The 7,609-nt window shown below is 49.9% G+C and overlaps 3 protein-coding genes across 3 annotated transcripts; 2 read left to right on the top strand and 1 right to left on the bottom strand.

The window, feature by feature from the left end:
- Positions 1-691: 691 nt before the first annotated feature.
- On the top strand, positions 692-3,010 carry EI90DRAFT_2158302 (uncharacterized protein). Its single transcript, XM_039052641.1, has 3 exons — positions 692-921; positions 990-2,715; positions 2,754-3,010. The coding sequence occupies exons 2-3, from the start codon at positions 1,005-1,007 to the stop codon at positions 2,885-2,887; spliced, it is 1,845 nt and encodes a 614-aa protein (XP_038912230.1). The 5' UTR covers positions 692-921; positions 990-1,004; the 3' UTR covers positions 2,888-3,010.
- A 2,780-nt stretch (positions 3,011-5,790) lies between these two features.
- Positions 5,791-6,885, top strand: EI90DRAFT_3157005 (uncharacterized protein; the record flags this gene model as incomplete). Its single annotated transcript, XM_039066087.1, has 3 exons — positions 5,791-6,126; positions 6,180-6,580; positions 6,631-6,885. 3 exons carry the CDS (start codon positions 5,791-5,793, stop codon positions 6,674-6,676), a joined length of 783 nt encoding a protein of 260 aa, XP_038912229.1. The 3' UTR covers positions 6,677-6,885.
- EI90DRAFT_2158422 (uncharacterized protein) lies at positions 6,811-7,526 on the bottom strand. Its single transcript, XM_039052642.1, has one exon. The coding sequence runs from the start codon at positions 7,440-7,442 to the stop codon at positions 6,939-6,941; it is 504 nt and encodes a 167-aa protein (XP_038912228.1). The 5' UTR covers positions 7,443-7,526; the 3' UTR covers positions 6,811-6,938.
- Positions 7,527-7,609: the final 83 nt, after the last annotated feature.

Here is a 7,609-nt window from a genome sequence, read left to right as displayed (position 1 = left end):
CTCATTTTTTTATATTATTGGCGCACATCGCGAATGAGGGTGTATGAGGCGGTGGGATGTTTTTCACATTTTTTCACACAAAAACACATGTACATTCGTATCTCTGTCAAATCTTGTTCGTTTTTCGTCAAGTTTTTCTCAATGAGCTCGTTCAAACAGCCTCTCTATACCGTATTATTAACTTTAGTCATCAAACAGCCTGTATGAGGCCGTGGACACTTTTCCCACACTCAAAACACGCGCTGGCATGGGCCACACCCCATATCACTCTCAGTTTTCAACCGTTTTGCATGGGGTTTTTTGCAATGGGTTCATGCCAACGTCCTCTCCATTCGTTATTATTGTCTCACCACAGGTTATCCAGCGCAATGGCAAGATGCCACCAACAGGCTTGAGCGCGGGAAAAGCTTATATAATTAACTCTCAAACAATACATTCAACCTGACTTCATTATAGATTACCTTATAGCTTCAGCATTAGGTAATATTATAGTTCTCGCGCATTAGCTTGAGACTGAGCTTTAGCATTAGAGCAAGCGGTTATTCCGTTACACATTCCCTCGTTTCACCACTGTGTCCACTGAACGGGACAACACCGGCTGTGAATCGATTTTCCTTTGAATGGAGGACGTGGGGATCCTCGACGGAAACGGATCGCGGCGTCGCTCGAACGGATCCGGTCAGGTTGACCAACCGGATTTCGTGGAATTAGCCGAGCGATCCGAGACCCTTATAATACTATAGTCTCTCGAACAAGTACACCCCAGGGGGGTTGTACTTGGCCATGCAGCCACTAGCTCAGGGGGCTTGGTTGCGATGTGCTGAGTAGGCCTTCGTTTTGTGGAAGGAAGCGCTGAAAGACTGCATGGCTGACTTGCACATGACCTTGGTTTCGGCACTTCTATAGACAACCTTAACGGTGGTACGTAAAAAGTAGTTCAAAGACGTATCCCATCGTGTCAACATTCTGTCAATACCATGGCTAGCAAGGGCTAATTCAGGCTTATGGAAGACCCTAATCACCGCCTCCGCGTTACCTGGGATCGCAGGGAACGAACGATCCCTGCCATCGCAAAAACGCAATATGGTGACCATCGCACACTTCTTCCACTTGTTTCTCCTTACTATCGGACGAGCAACGCTCATGCGAGGTACTCACGAATAAGGCGATTCGTTTGGAGGGTCGATTATACCATCATGTCATGTAACGTGGCATGGGAGTACCCTGAGATCCCAACAGACCCCTCGTTCCTTCATCATGATTATTCTGACTATGATATGGATGCCGAGTTCCGGCTAGGGGAGAACGAATGGACGTTGCGCGCCCAGTTCGTGCGGCATGACCCCCAGGCTGTGTTTCATCGTGCATTCGTTCGGCCCTACGTCATGGATGGATTTGGCTTTTCTTTTCTCCAGGATTCCATGCCTGCCATCACCCCTCATCGGACGATGACGCACTTTCGACAAGTGTCCCCCTCGTGGTTGCAAAGGATACAGGACGAGTGGAACGTACAGCGAAATCGCATCGACATATTGGAACGACTATATACCAAGTTCCCTGGCTTGGCGTTGCCTGTTTCTTTGAGCCATGATTGGCACAACCCAAAGGAGATCGACAGGCGGCTGAGCTACTTGGCGATTGCACGTCAGGACTTCCAGATTAAATTCACAATAGAAGAACTTTATCGACGGTTCAAGGATCTGCAAGGGTGGATAGAACTATCGCATCGAACGTTCCTGGTCGCACTTGCCATCATCACTGGCCATTGCCTCCCGTCATTCCCTACCTCGAGGTCCATGCTGGGTGCGATCTTCGATGCTTCGGATCGAAGCTTTGTCGCTTTCGCCAAGGCAGCAGCCTTCCTTGGAGCTCCGGCCTGGCTCGCTCGCTGCGATCCACCTTGCCTCTCGACTTGGCCGACAGATGCCATCGAGAGTACGGAGGAGTGGAGGGAATGCCTGGAGATGGCCAAGGAAGAAGCTCCTTCTGCTCCTGAAGAGCTGGCCCACCGAATTCTTCTGGAATCCTTTGAGAAGGCCATTCTTGGGGGTCGTTTGCCTCCTATCAGCACTCGCTACTGGAGACGAAGTGGTCATCCTTCGGGTCCAGATGGTCAGGGAATGTGGTACCATGAAGGGGATTCAAAGAGGTTTTCGGGTGCGTTGAAGGAGTGCATGAGGGCCTATGGGGCCTTCTTGGAGGAGGAATTCTCCGTTGACACCCTGTACAAAGAGTTGGTGAGGGTTTGCAGCCCTGTCCTGTCGAGTACGCTGGTAGCGAATGGAGAAAGCGTCATAGCACCTGTAACCATGAGGGAGAGTGCCTGTTTTCTCATGCGAAGGGGTCGACAAAGGGGTTTCCGTGTGTGGATGCCGTTGGAAGTCAAGTTGGATGACGAGCTAGAGGAAGATGAGGAGGAATGGGCGAGACGAACGATGTTAGTGGAGGAGGACTTGTATCCTGATGGGGAGAATGAATTATGTAGTGAAGAGGACGAGGGCTTATTGTACCTCGATGGGGAGGATGAATTATGTGGTGGAGAGAAGCATCAGGGCGTAGATGATTCAGGCATGATAGACTGCGATCCCCCCACATCATCATCTCAAGTGTCGTTACGGTCGGCGCTTCCCCGATCCCCCAACATCCTAGTTGTGGAACGTGCGGAAGCAGAGTATTCAATGGAAGTGGACTTGATGGCATGGAAAGGTTATGAAGGCCCCAGGGTCGTCTCCATGATCTTCGACGAGCTGAAGGGAACGCCCATGGAGGTAGAGTTAACGCTGTACCGTCGGTACCACCCACGCGCCACCCTATGGGATTGGGACGAAGAGCTACAAGAAGCATGTTTTGTCTTCCCATCCAAGAGCGATGCGCTACGGGTCTATAAGCATCAGTTCATGGCTTACATGATATTCGCTGGGGAATCTGCACCGATGGCTGGGGTCAAGGACCCTGAGCGACATTATCGTGAATGGACGAACCGTCCTACTCGAATCCTCGAGGCTCGACGAGTGAGTTACCAGAAAGAAACAGACGGGTACTGCAACAGCAAGGGCTGGGCACTGATTCCTTTGTCGGATCACCGTGCCCGATGGGACACTCGGAAGGAGTCCACACAACACCAACTGTTCCATGCAGCCTATGGACCTTCTGCTCATCCTAGCATCGTCAGAGCCGATGATCCTGTGCTCCAGGGCGTCCTTCGTCAGGTTCATAAATACACTGGGCTGGAGAAGTCAGGAATCCCGATGTCCAGGTATCAATTCTCGCCTGCATTGCTCCTCCGTTTGCTAGACGACCGTAGAGATGGCTTGCTGCAGATCGAGGGTGCGGCAAGAGCTCATGTGAAGACGGTGGAAACGTTCCAAAAAGTGATCTCTCGGCATGCACGATCGAAACCACTACCCTCTTTTTCGTTGCCTTTGCCCTCTGATCCTCTGATCCGCGATCTTTTTATGTGGCTGGCATCTCAAGCTCGTTGCAGTCCTGACGATCTTCTTGTACGTCGAGGGATGTTCCATTCAGAGTCTATATCGTTTGTGCCAGGGACGGGGGAGTATGAACTAGTCATGGATGATTTGTCCATTAGGCTCCGTGATTAATCTGATTCATGCATTAATTCATAATGTCTGCCGAATGAATAATATAGGCTTGACCAAGGGCCCACGTTCCCTTGCTCCCTGAGCGATTTTGACAAAATAGGTAATAGGCAGGCCCAGCAGGTGCCCTTGCTCTGTGTGACGTGATTGGAGAGGGCAAGCGTGATCCATCCACATGGACGCTTGCCGTTACAAAGCCCCTCAGCCTATTGGAAGATCCGTCCATAACGACATTGCACGTCAATAACGTATCCCTTGCTTATAGCGGCCGTCACACCGATACCAATGATGGCTAGATACTGTAAGGACTGACGACGTGTAATAATACGTCGTCTGTCTTCATGTTCCGCTTGACGTGACGTCTGTCGCGACGTTGCGACATTTGGCATGGAGCATATACCGTAACATTATTCACCAGGATGCTGTGCATGAAACATGAAAGTGAAATTTGCGAACTTTTAGGGGTCTTTTTTTGACATCATTTTTGAGGCCTGTTTTTAAGACCAGTTTTTAAGGCCTGTTTTTTGATGATGCCCGTTTTGAGGCCCACTTTTTGAGCATGTATGTTGCCTGTTTTCGAACTCATATTCTCTTCTGCCACGAAACCTCATTTCCCACGCCTACGTAGTAGTTTAGCGCGTTGCTGATGGTGCCAATGTTGCCAACAACAATCCTATTCATTTTTTTATTCAAATTACAACACGTTCACGGTACAACTAGTAAGATGGTGGTGGGGCAGGCACGGTTGGACAAGCATGGTGCGCCGACCCAGAACACGAGGATGCACAGGTGGGTGGGGAAGGGTACTGGGCATGCAGGTACAGCATCTCAGGTGCCATGTCGGGGGTGCACACTGTTATCAGCCGGCAGAGGAACTCGACTTGATCTTTCTACCTTCTTTTCACATACTGAGGACATGTCTTCAGTCCAATCGTTTCTCTTTCCGGACGAGATCCTATCCGCGCCGCATACTGCAGTGCAGAGAGCGTTTCTGACCCCGTTAAATGCCTTAGTTGAAGACTTCAACACGGCGATTCTGGAGAGGCTACCAGGTAACATATGTGAGTACTTTACCGTTTGAGTAAATTTCGTTTCAATTTAGTTTGTAGCAATCCACTTCAGCTACGACTCCGTAGTGGACGACGATGGTACTATCAACGATGACCATGTTGCAGCGGACCCCGACTATCTGGCTATGATCACCTCGAATGAAGCACCAAACCACGAGTTGAGACTAAAACGAGGCGCGGTTTGTGCGTTGATGAGGAACCTCTCAGTTCCTAGGGGTTTGGTCAAGAATCAACGCGTTCTTATTGTTAATTCCACGGCACGTTGGATCGAAGTCCAAGTTTTAAATCGACAGTCTGAGAGTCGAAGAACACATCTGATCCCCCGAATCAACTTCGACTTTAAACCGAACTATGCAAAATATACAGTCCGTCGAAAACAGTTCCCACTCAAGTTAGCTTACTCCACTACGTTTAACAGTTGCCAGGGTCTGACTCCGGATCGAATGGTGATTGATTGCAGGGAAGATGTCTTCGCACATGGGCAACTATACACTGCCCTAAGCCGTGTGCGACATAGATCCCATGCGATGCTGTTCTTGCCCGGGTCAAAATCAGACGTGGCGAATGTAGTATACAAGAGACTTTTGGGTTGACATCAACGGGACTTGCTAGACACAACGAGTGAGGGATTTAGTTACGTAGATACGACGGGTGGTGAAAAATGGTTATGTCTATTTCGTTTAAAGGATTGGGTATTTGTTTAATGAGAAGTTGGAAGATGGATCCTAAGTCATGCATCAACCGATCGCGGATGTGGGGAAATCACGAGTGAGACGCGGAGTGAAATGAGGGGTTGAAAGGTGGATCGTGGCTAAGTCATGAATCGACCGAACGCGGGTGTGGACGGATTACGAGTGCGACACCCAACGCAGCGGATATGAAAGCTGGGGCCAACGGTTGTGAGAATAGGGATCGCGGGTCAAACGTGGAATGAATCAACCGCGGTCGGTCTGAGGTGTATAAAACAGAAATTTAGGACTTGCGGAATGCATCCAGCAAAGTATCAACAAACTTACTCCTCACTTACTACTCTTCGCTGTGTAATGGCCTCCAGTTCAATCAGTGGAATCTTCCCAGTGCGCTCAGGTGCTATGCTAGACGGTGTGAGATCGACTTTCGTCATGTGTTTGGCGGGGGAAGGATCTACGGATGAACCGAACGTGTGTGAAATTGGGCTGTCAGTCTACACTCAATCGCCCATGAAAGACAATGCGGAGGAGGACGTAGTGGCATATGTGGCCGGCGCTTTGATCATCATTAACGAAGGTCAAGAAGCCATCGACGGCCCTAATATGATTATCGACGCAACTACGGTAGAGAACATCGGGATTCGGGCTGACGAACTTGAGCCATCGAGTGCTCGACTAGCGACTGCTCACTTTGTTGGTCAAGTGACGACGATTGCAGATGGGAGTACGCGTGAATTTGGACTAAACGTGGGCACGTATAGTGCAAAGGTAGATAACTTCGGTTGAGCTTAACAAGTTACTCACTTTTGTTTCAAGATAAGGCGCAGTTGCGCTTCGAAGCGCGCCTACACTTTGATGACTCCAATCGTCGTTTCGACAACTTTCGTGTTCCCCGCCCGGGTTCTAATGTAAGCGTCCAGGCAAAATGGATGACGGACTCTGCCAAACGCACTCACTGGATGATTGAGAACATTACATACTTGGGTGCTTTACCTGTCACGGCGGCTGACTCCGACGTCTCGAACGTTGCTGCACCAAGTTCGAAACGGAAACGTTTGTTTGGAGCTCCGATGGGACCGCCCGATCCTGAAAATAAGGGTAAGGGAAAGGCGCCCGCTGGGTCTTTGCGAAAAAAAGTTGGAAAAAAAAGACCTCCTGGGCAAGGAATGACTGAGAACGCTGATGAGGACGTGGAGATCGGGGATACTGGATCGCAGGTTTCGTATGCTGGCCCAAGTGACTGCAGGAAGGGGGCCGATGTGAAGTGTGTAGACTGCCGCGATCTCATTCGATGTTCCTGGATCCTGAAGTTGCATAGAGACATCCTCCAGATGTGGCTGAAAAAGACTAAAATCACGGAATCTGTGGAACAACTGATTAACGGCACACAATTCTTCACGGATACCGTTAACAACCGTAAGAGATATATTGGATTTTAGTGCAGCTGCAGTGCCGCCACCAGGATCGTAGAGGAACCAATTTGTGGGATGGCCAGCTCGAAGGCTCGGCATGATGCGGTGATATGTTCGACCCGTTACACATAAAGAATAAAAGAAAGTCAAGATAGATCACCAGTGGAGCTAAAAAAACACACCTTGGAATGAATGAAACCTACCGGATACTCCTTGTGCACTGAGGTTGAAGAGATAGTTCAGTGATCGGGAGCCTTCACCAGCATCTGTGGGGAAATTATTTGCAACCGAAGCGAGAAAATCGGGCAAAGGTCGTAGAGGAGGCAGCACTTTGGGGCCATTTCGACAACACCAACCCAAATATTCACTTTCTAGCAGGAGCGCACCACAGTATTGACACGGTACTGACCGCCATCGTGAAAGAATAGGATTGGGTTGATGAGAGGCAAAAAGCCGCCAGTGCTCGGAACGGCTGAGGGAAGGATTGATGGGTGCCAAAGAGCCATCAGATCCATTGGCATGATCGGGAGTGGATGAAGAAGCAGGTGGGTTACCACTCGCGCGTCTTCGTTGCCTGGAGAGGCGATCCCGCTGGCGACGTAAACCCGCAACGCTCGATGATTCAAGAGCACGCCGACTTCGTGAACGGACCGCTTCAGTGTGGTTAGACATGAATGAGCACAAAGGACGAACCACTGAAGACCACACCAGTTAAGAACCCTTGCCTAAGACAACCGAGAACTGGTTCAGACTGGGGATGGCAGAAGTTACAACAGGGCAAAGGCCGCTCCGTAGTCAGCATGATAGGAAAGCAGTGGGAAGGAGCCGATCAGGAGCCG

Source organism: Cantharellus anzutake, assembly GCF_015039405.1.
Source record: "Cantharellus anzutake strain C23 chromosome Unknown EI90scaffold_53, whole genome shotgun sequence".
Classification (NCBI taxonomy): Eukaryota; Fungi; Basidiomycota; class Agaricomycetes; order Cantharellales; family Hydnaceae; genus Cantharellus; species Cantharellus anzutake.
The sequence above is the reverse complement of the archived record's forward strand: the minus strand, read 5'-3'. Positions and strand labels throughout refer to the sequence as shown.

Bases quoted from the DNA above. Each gene is read 5' to 3' on its own strand.
- EI90DRAFT_2158302 (XM_039052641.1), top strand. From the start codon at position 1,005: ATGGAAGACCCTAATCACCGCCTCCGCGTTACCTGGGATCGCAGGGAA. The intron at 2,716-2,753 runs GCCCCAGGGTCG...GACGAGCTGAAG, and splicing joins GGCATGGAAAGGTTATGAAG to GGAACGCCCATGGAGGTAGA.
- EI90DRAFT_2158422 (XM_039052642.1), bottom strand. From the start codon at position 7,442: ATGTCTAACCACACTGAAGCGGTCCGTTCACGAAGTCGGCGTGCTCTT.